Source organism: Ammospiza caudacuta, chromosome 3 (genome assembly GCF_027887145.1).
Source record: "Ammospiza caudacuta isolate bAmmCau1 chromosome 3, bAmmCau1.pri, whole genome shotgun sequence".
NCBI classification, from domain to species: Eukaryota; Metazoa; Chordata; class Aves; order Passeriformes; family Passerellidae; genus Ammospiza; species Ammospiza caudacuta.
In genome coordinates, this window is record NC_080595.1 from 45,384,535 (window position 1) to 45,408,111 (window position 23,577).

Sequence of the window (23,577 nt, forward strand, 5' to 3'; positions counted from 1 at the left end):
CTCACATTGAACTCATCCACAGGGCTGGAGAACAGAAAGTGGAGGTAGCATGCATGTTTCTCTGCAGGAAATATCCTGGTGAAGTTTGCATGTGAAGGGGACCTCAGCTCCTGGGGCAAAAGTCTCAGCAGCAGAGTTGCAAGAAACTCCTGGCATCCAAATCAGATTTCTTCAGATGCTCATTCCCAGGCTGATAAACTAGTATCAGAAAAAGGTCAACTTTATTATTAAGTATTTCAGGCCCTTCTCCCTCCCCATGTCTTTCCCAAACGAGAGCCTTTCCAAAGCAGTGCTTTGCTCTGAGTTGACCCCAGGCAGGGAAAGGACCTTTGCTCACTTGGCTTTTACATCCTGTCATTAAGGAGAGACCTCAGCCAGCAGGAAGGAATAAGGCAAAGCACTAGATGCTGAAAGCAGCAGTTACTTTATTTGCATCCCAGCCGTCTACATTTGTTCCCACATTTCCTTTCCCTGGGAATTCATTGTGCCTCACCCCAGGAAGCTTTGGCTTAGTGTGAAATGAGAGACAGCTCACAGCAACAGGGAGACAAGGAGAGCACAATAAAATAAGAAACCTGTGCTGAGGATTGTGAGAAGCAAATGATAGACATGCACAGGCGAGGCTGATCTGAATTTCTGGGGGACCCAGGGGGGAGTGAAAGACCGCCCCATCCCCATCTGCTCCTTCCTCTTTCCCCACTGAAACCCGGCACCCAAGGATGGAATAAAAGCAGAGAAAGGGGCATGGAAAGCTGTCAATATGCCACAGGGCAAGGAAGGAAAGAAATAGCATGGAGGAGATTTAATCAGTGAGTGGGCTGTAGTGGGCTGTAAAATTCCAGCTGTGGTGAAACCTATAGCAGATACCCCCTGCTCTCTCATGGACACCTGAAGTGCCATGCAGAAATCCTCCAGTTCTTAAAAGAGGACAAAGCTCTAGAGAAAGCCCATCATTTTGTCAGTGTTTATGAATCTGTGCTCATACCTCGCCTATATTCAGGTTAATGAAGTCCTTGTTTTTCACACTCAGTGCTTGGAATACTCCTGCAATGAGAGAGGGACAGCAGTGCTATAAATACACCTCATTCATATTCATACACGAGCTCTCCCACCCACAACCACGGACAGACGGACGAGTGGCCATGCCAGGGAGAGGGAAGGCCTGGTGCAAAGGCAGATTGCTTAGGATTGCTTGGTGGTGGTAGCTCCTCTGACAAAGCAAAGTCCTTGCAAGATGAAATGTCTTGCTGACTGAAGGCGTTTAGGCAAGGGTCACTTCAGGACTTGTCTGGAAGAGGTGTCCTGATTCTGCTAAACAGTCAGATTTGGAGTATACTCTGAAATCAAGCCAAGCAATTTGCATTCCTTTAAAAATCTTATTTAACTTCTATCTCTCTAGCAATAGAATTTAATAATTCTATTGCTACAGTCAAGCCAGAAAGTAAAGAGAAGAACAAAACAAAAAAAAAATCACTGAAGAAAGTTGATTTTTCTTCTCATAGAGTGAATTGGGTTTTATTTGAATTCTCAGCCACACTAGTGGTCACTTTATGCAGCCATTTATCCAGCCTTTTCACCAATCTCTACTACTGCTGCTTTGTAATGAGAGTGACCCTGTGCCAGAAGTGAACTGAGACCTTGGGTGCCTTGATGTACAGGGAACCACATCTGAAACTAAAAGGGAACATGTTGTGTAAAAGGTACAGGAGATACCTGCCCAAGCACATGTCAATTTTCTCTTTCCATGAGGCACAAGTAATATTTGAACCTTGAACTTGTGTGATCCCAAATAAAGCTCCTGGGTGAGCCACAAGAAGGGTTACAACATGGACTTTACCAGCATTCTTCACATGCCTTCAACATTGCTGCAGAGTTTATGTAGCAAGCTGTATTCACATGGGGAAATTTTCCATTGGCAGCAGAACATTTTTCATGTTACCGGAGAAAAGCCACCCTAAATGCAAATGCTAAACACAGCTCCTTTCTGTTAGCCTTGTACTCCATCTCAGATATTGTGCAACATGCTCAACAGCCAAAAGCAGAACAATTTCTTTCTCAAAGGGGATGAAATTCCAGAGGAAGGAGATACTCACGACTCGCATTCTCCAGGCGTATTAGGCAGTTCAGAAAATCATCAAATTCAATCTGGAACTGCTCATCAGAGTATCGGAGGACAATCAGTTGCAGCAGGTAATTGTTGAGCTGGTATCCTTCCCAAAGACACACATAAAGAAAAGGTGAGCAACCTCACATGTCAGGGGGAATCTACAGATCTCTATTAAATAATCTTGAAAGCCACTTAATGGGAGGATACTCGGTGGCACACATCCGTCCAGAAAGAGATCTAACCACAAAGTTCCTTAAGTCTGCAATGAATAGCAAACTCTGAACAAGAAACTTTTCAGGCACTGCAGTTTCTAGTCCATGCACACTATGATGTATGACAGACCATTCTGTCTTCTTGAATTCGGAGGGATTTCTGTAAAATTATTCTGCTTTGATAAAAATAAGTTGTGATGAAATACTAATGCAGTGATCTCTCTTCATGGCAGCTTACTTGCTATTCCTTTAACTCTTGAATGTAGATTGACTCTGAAGTGGTCTGTTTCAAGGTCTAACACTACACATGTGCAGCCCTGCTGAGTTTAACAGAGCTCAAGAAAATACAGAGATTATTCTGACTGACTGCCTTTCAGGACTGGGGGTAACTGGGGCAAAATTTCCCTATTCAATGTGCCCAGGTTCTCCTCCTTCCTTTTCAGGAGCACCTGGCCTGTGATTGATTGTCCTCTTCACTCACACTGATTGGCCCAACAGCTTTCCCAAATAAAGTGCAGTGCTTGTCTTACCTGCAGCTTTAAGAGCACCACGAAGCTCATAAGAGGACATGGAGCCAGATTTATCAAAGTCAAATTGAAGGAAGATACTCTGTTATGAAAGGAGCACACAGAAAGCTCAGTACTGGCATATGAAAGGGATAGGAATGCAAGGTGTTTATCTCCAACTGCACAGCATAAGCATTTAAGAAAGGTGATAAGACTTTGGTCTAGATCCAGTCTGATTTTGTAAAGGAGGAGCAAATCTTGGTACCAATTCTCTTGTCATATAACAGGTTGTTGTGACTTTAAAAAGTACTGCCAAATGCAGGCATTAAAAAATAATGAGTTGCTCTTGATTAAAAATGTCGTGATTTAAAAAAAAAAAAGTAATTTTAACTGGAAAGATGTATTGTTCTCTGTCTTTTAACTCTTAACTGACACATTCTCTTAATCTTCTTTAATGTTTTTCTCCATAGTTATGAACACTAGAGACAAATTTTAACATGATGTTAATATTCTCACTTACTCATTTGCTTTTAAGTATAAAAGAGCTGAATAGCCACATTCATGGTACAACCAAGAGAACTGGTCAAACAGTTTGAGGTTTGACCTATATATTAAGCAGTTTTCAAGCTGGAGTTAAATTCCCTCCTTTTATTGAGACGACAAATACAACTCTCCTTTGGAATATGAGTTATTTGGAGCTGTCGTCACATTCAGCTTAAAATTTTCCAGCAAATATATGTGCAAATCTTCCTACAGGATACAATGATTTCTCAAGCCCCTTACTGAAACACAATGTGTCCTTTGTTAAAAGAGATGTGGCATTAGTAACCAGAAAAAGTGTTGGCCATTTTTGATGGGCCAGATGAGAAGCAAACAACTGCATATTTTGAATGCTTTGGTGAAGCGCGAATTCAGAAAAACCTATTAATGGCCATAAGGAAACAATTATAATGTCTTTTATTTGAATATTCAGTCTGTGATTGATTCTGCAAGCCTACTTAGTCTTACTGCCATATACAGTGGCAGAAAAATATGTTTAAAATTAGAATCAGCATTTTCCCAGACTTCAGAACAGTTGACTCCTGAGAGATCAGTAATGAAAATGCAGGGGCTTAGGAAATGATTGTTTCCTACTAGTCATGAATCATCACTTTCTTCTGTACAACAGCAGTTATGTAAACTCCTTAAGTTTCCTTTTGAATGGCTTGCTTTTTAGTGCCCACTGCATTCTTTATCCCAAACATAGTTGATTCGTTTACAAAAATCTCAGTTATTTCCAGAAAACCATTATGGTTTATCATCATGGAAAGCTCTGACTATCCAAAACAAACCCCATGCTTTTAAAACATTTGTTTTGTGTTAAAATTCATGGCTTGAACACACTCCTGTCTCCATTTTTGTCTGCTTTTATCTAATAAACTGTTTGGGAAGTAGCTAATGAAATAGGGGAAAAATTACAGTGGATAATGTCACCTACTATCCATTTCTTCAGTTTTTCCCAGAAAACCTTGAACTCACTGAATTCCAGTTTCCCATAGCCATTGGTCTGGTAATATGAACTAAGGAAAAGGACTTGTTATATGAAAGTCCAGATTCAGTCTGAACTTATCAGAGTAGGTCCCTTAAGAAGAAAATGTTGACTGGAAAGCCTATGGTGCTGCTGAAACTGGCTTTGGAATTTCTCAAAAGGTAGAGCTCCAGCAGTTACAGTCATGCCTGTGGCTGTGATACTGGAGGAACATTATGTGATATAAAAACACAGCTGAGCAATTCAGGCACTACATGAGGAAGAAAGATTATTCTAAGGCAAGAACAGTTTTGGATGTAAATGGGATATAAATGACTCAGAGAATTAAATTACCTGATTAAAACAAATTGCTACTGTACCCAAAGGAGTTAGTCAATCAATGTGCTCTTCAGTATTTTTATCTAGAGACCAGGCTCTGTTGCAATGGCTCAACGAAAAATTCATGGGAGTAGTGGGGTGAGACTGGCAAAATCTGGTCCTTGTGGTCTGAAATAAGTGCCTGTATAGCAGTTCTAGGAGGCAATGATTAGATCTGCCTGGCCTTTCCTCTGCCTGAAGCGAGGGACTTATTTCACTGAGTTACTGATGAACTGAGCACAGTTCATTTTGAGGATGAGGCACCTGTTCTGAAATGCTAAATAAGGAATGGTCCCATTCTCCTTCCTTTTTCCATCTTGCCAGGACAAAGCCCTTGCTCAGATGGACACTGGCTCAGTGAGCATTCACAAAGGCCAAAACATGCCAAACGGGGTCTGGCTATCACCTGCTGTTATTTGAGCTGGTGACATTATTGAGGGCACCCACAGATCCCAAGGACATTCTCACTTCTGCAAAGGGTTTTTTTACCCAGCCAGGTTCTTCTTCCCAGGATCATGTAGAACTCCGTCCTTGCTCCTCACCACCCCATGGTGACAGTTGCCAGGGAATTCAGTAGCATGTGACACAGAGGAGACTGTGCCAGCATTGACTTGGATTTTCGTTTTTATGGTTTTGCTCTTCCATTGTGCTCCAAATAGCATGGCCAGAGTGGGATGATTGTGTCTGCATTCCTTGTGCTTCCAAAGCAGAGGAAGAGATGTCTCCTCCCCATTTATTCAAAACTATGCAGAGATTTGCTTGGAAGCATTGCAAATCATGGAAACTATTCAGTTGTATCCTAAATAGCAAACTTAGAACTGCTGCCATGCTCCAGGGTCAGGCACAGGCCCTGGCTCTGTGCCAATACCATGTAAGGATGAGATGTGAACATGGACCAGCTCCCTACTGAGCCTTGGTTTTTAAGCAAGGAAATTTAGGACTGGTCCCATTTCTCATTGCATGTGTAGAGTGATTAATCTGCACTGAGTTTTAATATTAGATACTTGCCAAATATTAGATACTTGCCTTGGTAGGACTGTTTTGTCTTATGTGTAACAAAACTGTTTATTGGGAAAGCATACTGCAAAAGCAGCTCTATCTGTGGAGAAGCCATGCTCAGCAAACTCAGCAGGAACCAGAACTCTGCAAAGGACAAATCTGGTGGGGAAGCACCAGGGCTGTGATTCACCTCACCTGGTGCCTGAGCAGTCATTTATCACCCCTCAGTTAGGTACAGCCAGAAAAATTAATTACACCACCCCTTTTGCTATCTACAAAAGAAGTCTAGAAAGCTGGCTTAGATGTAGACACCTACACCACAAATGCCTAAATTTGGACAGACAACTCTCACCCACATGTCTGTTTCCTGGAGTCCCAGCAGCTAGCTGAAAGACCAGATTTTCCAGTTTTTAAACTGACTGTCAAAAAAGAGCTTTGATATCAGCAATTTTCACCGCTGCTGATCCTTAATTTCTGACCCATAACTTGGATGTACAACTCTGCCTGGTGAATTTAGCCTTCCAGACAACAGACTTTTCTTGAGTTAAATTTTCTAGGTCTCTTTCAAATAAACAACAGCTTGAGAAATGCACTGTTCTATTCAGAAGTAGCTTAAGATTTACTTCTAAAGGTGGTCAGCATTAAAGCATCTGCCTCTAAGTCTGCAATATAAAATAGCTTGTGCTGAAACTCTTAACCTTAAATTTCTAAAATAAAAATCAGAATAAAACAGTCACGTATTTTTCTATTCTTTGGGTAGTGACCTGCCATGACATTACCAAATCCATTTCTGACATCCACGACATATAATGTTATGGACAATTATATTCATTCTTCATTTAGCCTCACAGGCACTTATTTGAAAGGATACATCCATAAGAGAAATGATATTTCGGCATGAAATGAGACTTAAGTTCTTGAATTTTATATTCTTTGCTGAAAAAGAACAATAATAAGAAAGAAATCATGGGCAAAGCTGTCTTTTATAAGCAGAAAGGAGAAAATAGGACTCATGAACAGAGATAGCTGACTCTTAGTCCTCATTGTGGGAGGGCTGTCAACTGGAAGATGAAGGCAACTCTCACCACAGAGAAGTCAGTCCAGACAGAAGATGAAATTACTGGAGACATGAAATAATGCCCTTGATTTGTAAATCAGAAGATGAGGTTCGGGGAGTGACATGTTTTCCACTGTACAAAGGGCTCATAGCAGGATCATGAGCTACATCCAGGTCTTAAAAGTCCCATTCTAGGGCTTGTCCTTCCACAGCAGAGTGGCAGTGCAATAGAGAGCTGGCCTCACTGAGCTCACATGGATCATGCTGGAGGCAGAGCAAACTCCTGGTTAGATCATGCACCACATGCTTTCCTGGCTCTGCCCTCTCTGGCTCAAGAACACCAAGCTGGGGTCATAGGACAGCCCTGAATTTTCTATATGTGAATGAATTAAATGGCAGATTTTATAAAGTTATATACAACCCTTAACTTAGAAGTTGTCAGCACTTACTTTTTTTTTAATACAGCATTCAGAACATATTCAAGCTCTTCTGCAGATATCGCCAGGTCCTGCAGAAAAAAAAAAAAAAAAAGAAAGTGAAGCATCTATTACTTTAATGTTTCTGTAATCAGATCTACCAAAAACCCCAGAAAATACAAACATCATTAATTTGTACTTTATTGCAACTCAACAAAAGAGAACCATACAAAACCCAGAAAAAGCTAAAAAATGTAAGGGCTAGGTAAATACAGGAGTGCTGCTGTGCATAAGTCTGCCTGAACGAGATCTCAAGTGGGAGCTGTTGATTCAAAGAAAACTCAACTGCAACTGAACACTAAACCAGGCAGGCTTCTTCAGAGCTTGAGTTCTAGCTTTGGTCCTCCTGCTCGCTCACCAGGGACTGCACCCTTATCCATCGAGCCATAAGGCATGGTGACATCTGGTGCCCAAACAACACACTACAACTAAGCATACTCCCAAATATTTTGCTACAAGTATCCCCGGCCTTGTAGAGGAGCAGAAGTATTTCCCTTCTTTTTACATCTTGCTCTGACCCGAAGTGTTTTGCACTCACCTTTCCTGAAATCTGCTCAAACAGTGCCCGAAATTGTTTTTCTTCTTCAGTTTCTTGTGAGCTTGGAGTTGGATGTAGAGGCTGCAACACCAACCACACAAGTCCTTATAAGAATTGTAAAACATGACATTTCTCCTGCAAATGTGCACCCCGGACCAATGTACATCTTAAAATAAGGGTACACATGCTTCTGAACTCTGCCAGATCTGAGGCCTTCCAGCCACCTCTCTGCCCAAGGGGAGTCCCCACCCTCTCATTTCCTTCACCTGGGCAAGAGTACAGTGTGCCATTGCCTTGGTAAAAACCAAGAGCACCAAGAGAGCAAAACACCTCTCTCTCCTCTCATCCCACCCTGCACCATTCTGTTTCCTCAGACCTCCAACAACCACAGCACTGTTGAGCTCTCTCTCATGGCATCATTCTGAGATGATGAGAGCAGCAGCCAGAGGTGGCTCACTTCAGCATGTTACCCAGCACAGATTTATATTGCTACAGAATATGGCCCTGAGATCACGGAAATGAAGATGTCGTTGTTTGCTGGGTCCCTGGAGAAGAGTTTTACTAAAGAGGGACAAATTAGATCTTGGCTTAGCTTGTTTCCATAGAAAGGCACACCACAATTAATGGCTTATTTGCAGGGATACATTTAAGCAGGAGCTGACTCAGACCCAGCTGCAATTAGTGCTCAGCAGGCAGACCAAGCCATTGAAAAGCAAAAAGAATTCAATCATTTCAGTAGGCATGTGCATGTGTAAGCATTCCCTCTCAAGTCCTGTGGATACTGAGAAGTAAAATAAAGATATTTGTATGCAAAATTAATTCAGGTCTATTGGACATTCTCTTGCTCCTTATTTTTCACAGTAAATAAAATGCTAAAAGATGTGAACAGCCGTGTGGCTCCCAGTGCTAATGGGTGGTGCTTTCACTGCACGTGCGGTGGCTGACGCCACCTCTCGTGCTGGCTGGCACTGACTGCCTTCAAGGGGATGGGAGGCATAACAATTATGATTTTGATTGTTACAGCTCTTTTAAGCAGAGCTTAGCATTTCAGTGACATACACAAAGCTGGCAGTAGTGTAACATTCCTGTGAAATGAACATGGTTTAGCCAAAGACAGCAAAAGCAATGAGTGCCAGCTTCTGCTGAGCTATTCCCCTGCTACTTTAACTCTGTAGACTTACCTCAGGAAGATCAATGGCAACGTTTTCATCTAGATCCCTGGAGAAAACAAAACCTTATTTGGTATCTGAAGGTATTCAACATCTGCTTGGGGTGGAAGCTTGATAATTACCTTTTCCCCAGGTGAATGATAAAATGGGTTTTTTAACATAACAGGTTATGCTTAGCTAAAATTCATCAAACAAGCAGAGTTTTACACTGTTTAAATTTTGGTATAAGCCGTTAGAACAGACATTAGGCAGGATTCAGGGAGGACACAGCTGTGCATGTCATCTGCTAAAGAATTAATCTTATTCTTTGTTCATTATTCATTGTGAACACATTTTTTCCTCAGTATGCTTTTTTAACATAAAATTGTCTTTTGGACAAACTTTGGGAGGAAACAAACAGGAAGCAAACACTGCTGTATTCACAGAGACCCAGACAGTGCCAGCTAGCAACTCTTCCCTGTCAAACATCCAGCAGATTCATCATGGCACACCCTATTTTCCCACCTTCTCAACTCCTCTCAAAATAAGGTTGGGTTTAGCAAAAATGGGCAAGTACAAACAAAAACCCCCAAATGATCAAGAGCTTGCCATGCTGGGTCTCTGCTGTAGGGCTGGGTGCCTGGCAGCCACACTCTCCCCAGCAGCCAACAACCCCATGTGCAGGGGAGCACTGGAGGGCCCAAAGCTTGCTGCTGACTTACTCAGTGATGGCCTTCTTCTCAGAGAAGATCCTCAGGCAGAAATCTGCCTCCTGGTGTGGCTCAAATGTGGTTGGAATGAGAATGTAATCACCCGGTGGCAGCTTGAATCGGTGGGATACTTCCCTTAAATTGATGTAGGTTTTGCTCCTGGCCTTGGAGGCGTGGTACCTGAAGAAGTCTTTGCCCAAGTGTCCATCTGTGCCAGGGCTCTAGGAGGGGAAAAACAGGCAGTGCTGCACAGGCCAGGGTGTGCTGAAAGCCATACTCACCCCCTTCCTAATCACAGAGACAAATTCTGCCTGGCATAAGTGTCAACCCAGGCTGTGATCCTGACTGTCATTCCCTCTCCCAGGTACTTACAGTAAGGTACTTATGGCAAGGACCCACTACCACTGTCCTTTCTCACCCAGAAGGCAGTCTCAGAGTACTCTGGGATGTTGTCTTCCTACTTAAACATGCCCTGCCATTAAACACCACCATCCCAGATAGGGTGTCACAGAGCAGTGACAACAGATTCACCAACCTCAACCTCACTCGGGGACAGGCATCAGCGTGTGATGTGCCCCAGGATGCTCAGAAGAAGCAATATTCCCTCTCCCTGAGCCAGGCAGAGGGTAACAGAATGGCTGAGGTGTCTGTTCAAGGAACCCATAGCCCTGTGGGGACTCCTAAATTCTCCTCTGAGAGGACTCCATCCTCCACAGGCTGTGATATAACTGTTAGGTTACTCACTAAAGGTTATTTTAGGTGCAAGGGCCCCAAAAATGGGGCAGGGGAAAGTTCCAAATAGCAGTAGTGCAGCTCCTGTGCTGCAGCAGCAAAGGAGTACCTCATAAATAGAGTAGCCAATGGTCAGCATTTCAGCTCCAAGCTTCTTGAGCTTACGGCGACCCTTTTGCATCAGTGCTGCTATGAATGTGCATCCATCTTGTCCATCATCCTTCTCTGTCAAATGCAGTTTGATTTGTGGATTTGTCCAGAAAGTCTCTGCCAATGTAAAGAACACCAGAGAGTTTCTTGATTCAGAATAATAAATCTCCACTACTACTACAAAAATACCCCCACAAACCAAAAAAGACAATAAAGATGAGGTTTCACTCAAACTTAGTTTTTCCATTAATCGTTATACTTCTTTCCACTAAGCATTGCAAAAAATAAGCCAAATCCAAAAGTCCTTCATGGAACTAGGTGTAGGAAAGATTTTAGGCCTGGGGCCTAAAATTAATTAAGTTACTATAATTCAAATGAAGTTGTGAGATGAAATTTTGTTAAAATTTCATAGCTGCAATGATCCTATAGTTCTGGTGCCATTCTACACTAACAGAGTTCAGACCCACGACACAGCTTCAGAGGCACATAAACATGTTGGCTGATCTGGGCTTTTTGTCTCATTTTAAACTTGCTGCTGCAGTTTAACTGGCTAATTTGAACTTTGTGCTGCTCACACAAATGTCATTAACAGGTAAATCAGATCCAATGAACCTGAGAGCAAAATAAGCAAAGTCTTTCACCACAAAGTCTCAAGTGGGACTATATGAACATTTATCATTTTGTTCATTGCTGGTTTGTTCATTCGAAAAAGCCAGTCACAGAAAGGCCTTATCATTAAAGTACAGCACTCTTAAACCACACAGTGGTTTGAGTTTCCTCATTTGTCCCTTTAGCTGGTTCCTGTCAGCTGCACTGCCTTGCACCCACAGCTCTGGCGACAGAGCTCCTTCTCTGAAGAGCTATAGCTGAGGGCAGGTAAAGATTTCACTGTCTGCTTCTCATTTTCAAACTGGTATTTACTTACCTAGGAAATTCCTACATCCTCCTGCGGTGGCTCCCCGGACCCAGCTTCCTTGGTGGATGGCCACTTCCCATTTGTGGGCAGCGCTGTCTTCCAGGGCATCTGGAGTCAGGTTGCAGATCTCAACTTTGTCAAAATGCACTTTGAAGTCTTCAAACTTCATCCTGAGCAAAAGAAGTGGTAAGGAACAGGCAGCCATCCATCTTTGTGAAGGATGCCCAGCAGAAGTATTTATCCCCCCCAGGGCCAGATCACCAGTTCATGCAGAGTAGTTTTGGTGACCATGGATATATGTCAGCAGGAGAGCAACTAGCTTTCCCTCACTTATACTCTAAGCCTGAGGGTAGCCTTGGTAGTCTGAACTTCCCTCTGTAAAAGAGCTGATGCATTAGGCCTTCATGAGGGTAATTTGACATCTAGATTTGTTCTCTGCTCTGAACTGCTGTCTGGAAGAGCCTCCCTTTCTCCCTGGACCAGAGAAATAACACACAGAAATGGATCTCCTCATCCACATAAATGGACATCCACAGAAATGGATAACTTCTGTAACTATCCTTTTCCTCCTGTGGCAGATGCCTAACAACAAAATGGAGTAGCAGGAGAGCAAAAGCCCTCCAAGATGCAAGTTTATCTGTGGCAGAGGCAGACAGGATCCAGCAAGCCTCCAATGTGCCTCATCCAACAGAGCTAGTTCAATTTTTCTTCCTCATAACAAATAGATATCTGTGGTGGTATTAATTTACACTTGCTGTGGGCCATTTTACAACTTGGTTTTGGTGTGAAAAGAAACAGCAGGGTTTACTTTGCTGAGTTCTGCCCTTTCTTGTCAGCTATTCCCAGATATTGCTAGCCCTAGGCACTGCTTATTCTCACTCTGATGCTCAGGACACTAAAGCAGGAGCAGCGTAGCAAAATCTGTCTCTAAATGGCTTGGTTTCCTGGCCACACAATGCAATTTTGGGCTCTTTGGAAATGTGCTGCAAAGCAGAGGAAGGGGTTGCCCTTTATAGATTTGACTTCAAGGAGGTAAAACACCTGTTCTGATTTCCCTAGAGCTGTTCTGGGTTTGTACTTATGAAGGGAGAGGAAGATTCTGACCCTCTGGTCATAGGAGGGAAGGGACTAGGACTAAGAAGCTGATTCCTTAGCCAATCACAAGATGCCCCTTTGCATCTATTAGAAGCACCTGGACAAGACCAATCTAAAATGCTAATACGTAGCTAAAACATCTTTGAGGTAGTTAATGAGGTCAAAATGTCCTCAGCCTGTCACCATGAAGATTTTCTTCAGTTCTCACAAGTCCAAAGGACAAAAGGGTTTAAAAAGGGATTTTTTTCCATTAATTTCACAGTTTATTTGATGCCTACTTGCACACTTTTACCTCCATCACATGGTCAGGGCTTAAGTTCTGCCCTGTATTGAGATACTTGCTGGAGTTACTTGGGTTCCATGTAAACTCTTTGTCTCCTTTACACTCACCATATAAACTACAGCTGTAAACAAGTCAAAAACAGACAAAAAAATCCCACCAAACCCAAAGCCCAAACAAACACAAAAGCTTTTTGAAAAAGCTGCAAATGCCCTAAAGCATTTGCTATGTCAATAGAAAATCACTCAAAATATCTTATGTTAAAATACAGTAACGGAACAGCCACTGGACCTACTTCCCTCCAGCTATCAAAATTTGTGATAAAACATCTTGTGTGACTTAATGTGCTGCACTGTCTATCTCAAATAACTTCTCAGGCCTGAAGCTGAACTTTGGTTTAACTCACAGGCAAAACCTGGAACAGCTCCATTGCATACGTCTCTAGATTTACCTATGTGTAAAAGAATTGAGCATCTGGCCCTAGAAGATGTGACCCAACACAGTCACGATCAATATAAGGTGTGGGGGAGGATCATGTGCAAGTCAGCCATCTGCTCTGTCTCAGATCATGAATTTGGCATGAAGAACACTTTACACTTCTAAAGCAATTTCCACCATGTTGGTTTCTTTTTTTTTTCCCCATTCCATTCCATTCCATTCCATTCCATTCCATTCCATTCCATTCCATTCCATTCCATCTTTTCTTCAAATTTTCCACAATTTCACATATATCTTGGTGCTCCTTTACTTTATGCAACTAGTAGAATGGTTTCTCAGGACTCATTCTTCTCCCAGTGCATGCCCAGAATGAATCTTCTAGCTGATACAGTGCCATACAATGCTCCCTTTTGTATATCCTGCCTTTGTTCATGGGAAGGATTTAAAGGGTGTTACATTCATGGGAGACACACAGTATTTGAAATACCAACGCCATTAACTAAACTGATTTTTGAGGGCTTTTGTTATTAAAACAGGTATAGGCACATAGAAAACACAGAAAACAAAGGGAGCGTTCTACCTGTCCTCTCTTAGGCAGGTAGAAGCTGAGAATTTCATCATGCAAAGGTTTCTTCCTTTTTGCTTGTTTTGGCCACTTGCACCTTGATTTCTGATTAGAGTCCCAGACTTTAAGAACCTGTGTCTTACCAGAACTCTCCATCATCCCGTGCTGCCTGAGACAGGCGTCTCTGCTCCGATGGGCTGACTGAGCGCCACTCTGCAGAGCTGCAGGAAAACAAGACCAAGCTTTACTACAGGCATGTGGCAATCCATTTTCCCTGTCTCAGAATGACTGGCAGGACATAGCACCAGGCTGCTCTTCTCTCACATGTGTCTTATTTGTGCAGCTTACACAAACACTGTTGCATTTAAGAGGTTTCCTGGTCCTGCTGGCACTCATGGTTGCAGAGACCCAATTAATGCAGCCAAAAGCAGCATCAGGCCAAAAATCCCAAAGCTGCTCCAGAGTGGTCTTAATATGAGTTATTGACATTGGGACTGGTCTCAGGTGTTTGGGTTGGAGACAGTAAGGCTATTGGTAAACCTCAAGATGTTGGTAAGTAAACACTCTCCTTAAACCTGTATTCCATCTGTAGCACCAGCATCTTTTTCACTCTTGTTGCTAATTTAGGGCCAGATGTTTTTTTCAAAATTGAGTCAGTGGGAACTGACTGCACAGAGAGATTCAGTGGAGTAACTGTGGCTCCAGGTTAAGCCTTTGCCTCCTTTACATGCACCCCTTCGACTCCAGCTGTGGCATATCAAAACCAAACAAAAACCTGATAAATCTTTTCAGGAAATGTGGAAGTGCACTAATGTATTTCCAATTTGACATAACAAACTTAAGGAGTAGAAGACCCCTTGTGTTGTGGTTTTTAATTCCAGCAACCACTGCAATATGTTAATACAGGCTCCTGTATTGACCTGCAAGCCCCTCTGCACCCTGAGTTCCAGAGAGCTTCCCAAGTGCAGAGTCAGAGCTCTGCTTTGCAGAGACAGTCTTTTTGATGAACAGCATAAACTGCCAGATGCCTGTCCTGATCATAACCTCTCCATCTTTTTCAGACTTAAGAACTCATTATACACGTCAATTATCCATGTTTTTCTTCAAGATAAAGGATCTGAGCTGATGTGGACATATTTAATTTACTTCTGAGCCATGATAAGGACAGGGAAATTTGAAGTAGTCCTACAAATGGTTAGTTACATGTCTCAGCAATATTAAAGGGCCAGGCAGGTTATGGTTCCTCTCCTCTGCATCTATGTGAATTAAAAAAAACCTCAGTAGAAAAAGTGAAACAAAAATGAAACAATGAATATGTGAAAAAATATACTTAAAAGTGTGTGCTGGAGAGGAACATAGTGTTGAATTTTAACCACGTATTTTTGTCATTTTGTATTGTTTGCACTTTGTTTACCATTAGTAGTAAAACCTGACTGGTTTTCAGACCAACCCTGCTGTATTTTGGGGTCCTTCCACAACTATAATGGCCATTTATTATTATTAAGGTATTACTTCTGATGTGTTTAAGAAACCCCAAACAATAAACAGAGAGATGCAAGCTATTCAAAGGGGTAATACATTATCAGTTTCAGCTTATCTGTAGTAGGACAAACTATGGATGTTGTGTTTCAAGTACTACAGCAACAGGCTTGTAAATATTTAATCAATAAAATGTGTAACTTTTACAATTGGGAGTGTATTAATATTAACTTATCTCATTTATATTCATGCATTATTTCTGCTGATTCTAGGTTTTGGGGGCTAAACAACCTTGACAGTGTCCCTGCATTGTGCTGCTTTGAATGTGCTGAGGGGGAGATGCTGTGGGGCAGAAATACTGTTAGGCACATGCAAACTCTTGGTTTGATTTCCCATGGAGCAGCTGGGGCTGCAGGAAGCCAGCTATGGAGCAGAAGCTGGGATGTGGCCTTTGCAAGGCCAGTGTGTAAGGGACAGTGCACTCACTTGTCACTCCAAGGGCCGTTCCACTCCACCTGTCCCCACGGGTTCCTTACCCTGATGAGCTGCACTTGCTGGCCCCTGTAGCTCACCTGGGGAAAAAGGAAATGCAGAAAATATCAAGTGCCAGGATCTAGGGAGCAAGGCTTCCCCAGTGTGCAGAGGCTGGTGTTAACAGCTGGGCAAAAGGTGCAGAGTGCCACTGGAGGTGTGGGAGGGAGAGTTGGATTGGAATCTGGATACCTTCCCCAGGATAACCTCCTCCTAAGGCTGAGGGGACACTCCCTTATCTTTTCCCCAGGTGTCTCCTTGCCCCATGCTGCTGGACATACCTCCTCAATGCCAGTAACAGAGTACGCATGGCCTTTCACAAGGCCAAACGGGGTTCGGGCTTCTGACTCGGCAGCACTGCTGGTCTGGAATAGGGGGAAAAAATGTGAATTAACCTCTCTCTTCAGAGTGAGATCACAAATGGTGCCACCTGGTCTCTATTAAGCACCAGGCTAACCAGTGGCTAACCCATACTACAAACAGGGAACTTGTCTTTCTGCTCAGCCATGGTGCAGTGGTCCCCTTTTGGGAAAAAATATGGAAGGTTTTAAACATTGTTTCAAATGAGGTTATTCCAGGGTGGAATTCCTTCTCTGCCCTTTGATTTTGTTTCAGCACCATCTACATTTCCAGACTGAGATCAGGTGTTCAGACTGTCTCATTTCTTGTAAAAAGGCTTTGATGGACAGCGATGGTGGTGAAGGGTGCCATCAGCCAGCTGAGTATCACACTGCCTAGTTCAATAAAATTTTAACTAGTCTTTGCAAGCAGCAAACTTCATCAGGAGGAAACGTGAAACTCAAACCAGAAAACACTGAAGTCCAAAGCTGAGGGCACCAAGAAATTGAGACCCCATTTCTTACTTACATCAATAGAACAGCCCACCATTGAGCATCTTTTCAGGGCTTTTCCTAGGATTTCATAGAAATTGTCAGGAGCCTCCTTAACATCATATGTTTCTCCTATGCCCCCAGTGAAATCCTCCATGGCCTCTATTGTACTGCCACCCTTCAGAGACTCGTAGCTGCCATTCAACCTGGAAAACACACACTGACTGTGAGGACTGCTTTTCAGACATGGGTCTGAGAGCTTTCTCACATGTGTGTAGAATTGCAGCAATAGCACTGAAGTCAAAAACAAGCACCCCAGAGTGTACCCAAGCAGTAGTATTGGGGATTTTCTGCTTTCATTTTTAGTTGTATTTTTAATTAATTCATTTCTCTGTATCTTTATGGCCTGGGGGTGTTCTCTCTTTAGTGCCAGTTGTCAGGCTGGCAAGGGCAGCAGCAAATGCCAGAAGCTGCTCACTAGAATTGTGAATACCATATGAACAAACTGTGAATAATGTATGTACAAGTAGCAAATTATATATGTGCAGTGGGACTTACTTGGCATAGGCTTTCTCTAGTAAGGCACTCCAAAATTCATTGAGTTCAGCTGAGTGCAGGAAAACCAGCCGGCCCTTGAAGGTGGGCAATCGGTCATCAATCACAACATCCAGCCACTCGTTGTGCTGCCAAAACTGTTTAGAAAGGATGGTGCATGAGTTTGCTGACAGCACAGCATTTCTTGAGAGCAAGATTCTGGTGTCCCAGCATTTCTAATGGTAAGGCTTGATTAGATGACTTGTAAACCATCTGTTTCTGCTCTGCTCTGCAAAGCTGCTCTCTAGGAAGGGTGATCTGTCTTAGGAAAACACCAAGGCTAAATGTGTAGACCTGTACTGTAGCTCCTTGCCTGGATTATGTCAATCACACCAGTGTTTACCACATAATTCAAAACTCCTTCAGGACATATGTGTGTTACAGGTACCAGTTCAACTCCTTTAAGGATTTATATCCTAAGTGAGGTGTGTGTGCCCAGGAAAATATGAAATTATTTCTAAAGCTATGTATCTGTTCACATAACAAGAGTGGCTGTGTTTGTGCCTGTATGAGCCTGATGTAGCCTTCTAGTTTGTTTCTCAAAACATGAACAACACTGTAAACTCGTAAATCCTACTTTTTTTGGTGTCTCCTCTGCAGTACCTGTCAGCCTCACTGCAAAATAGACCATGAAATGTAATGACAGAGATGGGTTCATTCTGTGACAGATGTTTACCTTACCTGGAAGTGAAATATTCCAGCGTAATCTGGCCCAAAATTTTGATCCAGTGGCACCACTCTTGCTAGTGTTTTTTCATTCAGTGTGAGAGAAGCTATGGCTGCTAAAAGCCAGCAGTCACCTGTGGATTGAGAAAGGGGAAAGAGGAGGAAAAGGGGCCAGAGAAGATGTTAGACAGTTAGCTGCCACTTCCCCTGAAATTCAAAAGACAGCTTGCATGTCCCCAGAGAGGCTGTCCCTGCCTGGCCAGGGCAGACTGTGCTTCAGTCTGGAGGAGCTGATAGACAGAAGACTCCCTTGGGGTCACAGTAGCACCAAGTGAAGACCCTTCCCTGACCCTGAATCCCACTGCACCAAGATGGCCCCTGGCATGGATGGGTGGGATCTATCCAAGAAGCAGCCGTGGGCCAGGCAAGCCTGGGCAGGACCTCCAGCTCCACTGCTGCCACCAGCTCCAGAGGGACAACATCCCCTCCTCTGTGAGGACACTGCTGCTGCTGCTCCACACAAACACATCCAGCCAGGGGAAATCACTCACCAAGATCCCCTTGACAAATGTCAGTTCTGGTGGCTCCTCCAACAATAAACTTGGGGTCTTTGACAATGTCCTGCAACAGTGAAACAGAGAAATTACTTAGAATTTCTAAGGAAAATAGGAAAATATCACCATCACTTTGAACCAGACTTCCAGCAGGGCTTACAAACCCTGTGTGCCACACGAGCTGTACTATCCTGCAGCAGTGTTGCCACCACAAAACAAGATGGGGAATCCTTGCTAATTAATTACAGTGTAGAGCAATTAAAGAATCAACTATCCTCATACTTTTCATAATTAGTTGGCTGCTAATGAAAGGCTGGCATTCTTTATTCATCTGTAGGCAATTGTTAAAATATCATAGCACAAACTCATCCAGAAGATTGATGTCAGGCTGCAGCCCTGGTTAACAAGGCTTTTTGTTAGCTTGCTTTCCTCCAATGGCTGAAAACAATAAAATTGGCAATTTACTTTTAACTGAACTAGTAAGCCTTTTATTTACTTGCATGTAATACCTGGAACCTACAGTGTCTGACAACCATGAGACAACTTCCTCCTCAAAAAAGCAAACAACAAGGACAGCTTCAGTCCTGCTAATTTTTAGGAGGAGCTAACACTACCCACCCCATGGGGTCAGAGGTCAGAGGGAATGGTGCTCATGGTGCCATTACAGCAGTTCCCAAGCATTCATTAGACTGGTTTAGTTCAATTACTAGTACCATGGTTGGATAGAAAAATTATAGTGATAAACCAATTAATGTGGCAGGAATTCTTCTCCATTTTCCCATGAACTGTATATTGAATGAAATTGATTGAACTGAATGGAAAAGGGGAGAGGAAAATATCTAATATATTACTGGAGGAATATGCCTGCTGTTAATCAGCCTGCCCTGATACATTCTTGCAGACCCTGTGGCATGAAGCAGATCCTTCTGCCTAAGTGGCAAATGAAACAAATTAATGGGGAGGGCGGGGGAAATAGAGGAGCACATTCAGTCATTTAATCCCTGCCTTTGCCTAGATTAAATTGAGCTGCTTTGCGTTCATATCACTGCATTTTTTCAGACCATAGGGCAGAATATTGATAGCTTTGTTCAGCTTCCTGCACTTATTGCTGAAGCACCTGCTGCTGGAGCCAGGGCACTCCCCTCAGTGAAGCAGCACCGCTGCTGTGGAGCTCCCCCTGCAGAGGCAACATCCCGGAGGAAACTGGTTTGCATAATCTTTGTTTGCCTTTGCTGGGGAGGAGGTGGTGGCCAGGTTGTGCCTCGGGCACAGGTGCCTGGGGAGGAGGTACCGCAGCACACCATGTCCCCAGAGTGTGGAGCAAAGGGAAGCAAACAACAGCTCCTCCTCACCTGGCCCGCCTGCTAGTTAAATACACTCAGTCTCGTTGGGGCTGGGCATGAACAATAAAACCACAGCTCATTGCCTTGAGACATTGATATAGCAATGGCTGATAAAGTAGCTGATGTTCAACAACACACTGTTTTATCTCCATTGCTCTCAGGAGATGTAATTCTCATTGCAACTAAAGCATTTAGCTGTTACCAAGAAGCCCTGTGTGTTAGCAAGGGACAGGATAAAAATCCTTTCCACTGACATGGCTTTGATTTGTGACTCATTGTTTGTAACACATCTCTGTAACTCATACATGGAAAAATGTTTTCAATCTCCTGTGTCTGGAGAAACCAAAAATAATTTTTAAAAAAAATCAATAAAAAGGAATTGAAAGGGTGTTGACTGGACTTGTGCCACATTCTCTGCGGAACAAAAGAAAACACACTATAGTTTTTGAGTGGGTGTTGCAAAAATAATGTTAATTTTAAAAGGACTTTCAGATGGTATAATAATGTATCAGGACTTTTGGCATGTTAAAGGACAAAACCCAGCATTCACACACAGCATGCAGTAATTTAAGGCTTCACCTGCACAAAGACTTTGCCTGAAAGTAGGAACATGCAGTCTTCAGAGAGATGAAACACAGTGACCTGTGACTGTCCTGATGCTGCATTAAAGCTATGTTTCTTTAAACCCAAAAGAAAACAAATTGCATCCCAGTGCCTGTCTTGCACTGGTAGAGGGGATGCATAGAGACCTAAAGCACATTGGGAGTGAGATTGTTTAGGTGATTCCTGTGATTACATTTCTCTGCCTGGTCCCAACCTGTCATACTGGTTGTCCATGGCTGTTCATATTAGGAATATTTCTTTCTTACTTCCTCCTGTAGACCATAGACTCATCTGAAATTGGTAAAACCCTTTTGTCTTCCCTTTTATGGGTTGGGTTTTTCTCTTTCTTCAATTCATATGTCTACTTACCCAGACACTGAACTGTTGAATTAAGGAAAGGAAATATAGTGAGAAAAGAGTCTTATGTTCTTCAGATTGTTCTAAAATTTTGATAAAGGGCAGTTTGAATTTGTAATTAAAAAGGATTTAAAAGGATTGCTAAACAAAATCACTACCTGTCTGAATCTGGGAGCACTTCACTTATGTAGAAAGTCAGATATTCTTCTGATGCAGATCCAGGTAGCTCACTGATTGCAGTGGGAGATTTACAGAGTAGTGCTAGTTGAAGGTCTTGTTCATGCTGCTACAAACATGTATATATGCAGATATATGCATGTCAAAGTAATGAGAAAGCCTTCTCTACTCTCATTACTAAAGATTAAACTCTCTACTCTCATTACTAAAGATTGTAAATCAGAAGATTTAGATTATTTGTCCCTGCAATCACCCTCATGTACTGTGCTACACTTCAACCAAGCTCCTGTAAAATACTGGTGGGAGATGCAGTAAAAACCAGTCACCATGAAAGAAGCTGGAATACAGATACCCTGCACAGAGGCCATGATTTTGTGCTCAGCCTCTCCAGCTGTGGCAACTCACCTGGCACATTCTCCAGGCCAATGTTCCCTTTGCAAAGTAAAATGTGTTAAATTGAAATTGTTACACCACCTCTATTTTGCTGCTGCTCCTGATGGATAATAGAAATGAAACTGATTTAGTTTAAATGGTGAGGAGCCAGAGCAGAGCATAACTAATACCCTGTCCTTACACATCCTCTCAGCCTCCCCTGAGTTTTATTTCTCGCTGTGCAGCTCACAAAAGTGCGTGGGGGGAACTGGAGTGAAGGCAGATGCCATTTGAGGTAACTTACTCATCCTGGAAATGCTTCCAGTTCAGCACACAAAGATCCTGAAGAAAACAGACCATTCTCCACTGCCTCTGCGTACTGTACACAAGGGCACACAAACTCTCAACCACTCCTGGTCACATGTTACACCAGATTTAACTATTCTGAGCCCTGAAAAGACAAACTAGCACCTGAGAGCTGGGCAAAGTAAAACCATTCTTTAAGATTTAGTGTCCATTTTTGATGTCTCTCAGCACTCTAGTGTCACCACACCCGAAGCATCTCAGCCTCACAGCCTCTCCTGTGCTGGGAGAGAGCCCCACAGAACACCTGGCTTTCTGGAGCACACATAGGCAGCAGTGCCTGTGGGGGCTGCACTTGGCATGTGTTGGGATCTCCAATTTTTTTCACAACTGAAACTTGTCCAGGAGTAACAGCTTTAATTCTGCTCTGTATCAGCACTATGTTAACTATCAGATGCTGAGGCACTGAATGCTTATCACTGGGAATTAAGATAATTTAAGCCCTTCTTTAAGCTTACTTTGTTCTTTCTCTCCCTTGGTATCACTATCACCAAAGAAAAGTTTTTTATAAAGGAAGCAGCTCCCAGATTATGAAGAAAACCCAGAATAAACATCAGTCCTTACCAAAGAAATGAAATGTTGCCACATTTTTTCTGTGGTTATTAGTTACAGGGTGAAGTGAGAACAAGGAACCTGGAGTGATGCTGGGTTTATGATCTGAGAGCATATGACTGGTACAGCTTCAGGCTCCCACTGTGTTATTAATGGCTGTTATGCAAGATGCATTAAGAGAAACTCACTGAGCCCTTGGCTACTGCTGAATGGCTCAGTAACCACGGCATGCAATTGTAATCTCTCAGTGTTCACTGATGGAAGTGAGCAGGTAAGAGTAAGACTCTAGTACAGTCAAAGTTAAAAGGTTTGAATTTTTGAAGTTGATCTCACTTATGAATTTCCTACATTAACAACACTCAATTTTACACAGTTAGAACATTATCATAATGTATTTTACCCTTAATTCCCTGCGTGCCCTCTTACTTTCATCTTTTGTCTGGCAATAGTGTAAGAGAGAAGCTGATTACAAGTCCTTTATGCATGCACATAAATACACATGCATAAGTGTGACTGTACAATGAGCTACACCTGAAACATGGGGTGAAGCCTTCCAGCCCTTTCATCCTGGAGCTTGAGCTCTTTGTGGGGGGCATCCCAATCCTGAGCCACTGCTCCTGAGGTGGGAAGGGTTTCTCCCCATGTCACTGATAGATTGGACATGATATACACACACATGATCAGGGTCTAAGAAGAAAAAAGTTTTTATTCTGCGTGTTATCTAGCTTATATACTCTTAACAAAGCGTGATCTTAACTCATTAACTACATTACAATAACTTATTATATTCATTGGTGTAAAGCAATTAACGTCAATATAATTGGCAAAAGTTTTACAGATACACATCTACTTAAGCATGTAGTCTAGCTTACAAAATTTTCATGTATCTTTTCTAATCAGTTTACATGTTGACAGCTTTCTCTTCTCCTTTGCTATAGATACACCCGAAAATCATCAATTGTTATTTTTTCTATTAACTCAGCTTTGCTTGCAGGCTAGCTGTCAAGCCCCTCCATACTCCCACACTTCATCTCCACATCTCCCTGAACAGGGGGTGCTTGGTGCCCTCCGCAGCCCAGCTGCCTGACCTCGGGCGGGACGGGAGGCGCTAATACAAGGGCATACTCACCCCAGGCCTCTTCCAGACGAAGGGAATGGCTGGGTTTTCACTGAAGAAGAGAGATGAATTGCAGGCGGGGAAGTCGGGGTCCTCGAAGAGGACACCCCTGCGCAGGCACTCCTGCTTCAGCTGCTCGTAGCCCTTTCCCGAGCTGTGCGTGCCTCGGGCACCGCCGGGATGCGCAGCCGGCCGCGGCTTCGAGTCCTGGTGCAGGTAGGGCAT

At 42.9% G+C, this 23,577-nt stretch overlaps 1 protein-coding gene across 1 annotated transcript; it reads right to left on the bottom strand.

Annotated features, from left to right (window-relative positions):
- On the bottom strand, window positions 1-23,577 carry CAPN9 (calpain 9). Its single transcript, XM_058800867.1, is given in 20 exon segments — window positions 1-198; window positions 986-1,044; window positions 2,094-2,210; window positions 2,850-2,928; window positions 4,303-4,371; window positions 6,581-6,640; window positions 7,212-7,274; window positions 7,781-7,861; window positions 8,962-8,998; window positions 9,651-9,859; window positions 10,480-10,637; window positions 11,446-11,606; window positions 13,958-14,035; window positions 15,780-15,865; window positions 16,106-16,189; window positions 16,692-16,860; window positions 17,213-17,346; window positions 17,930-18,048; window positions 18,466-18,535; window positions 23,365-23,577. Coding segments are annotated over 20 exon segments (2,073 nt in total). The 3' UTR covers window positions 1-171.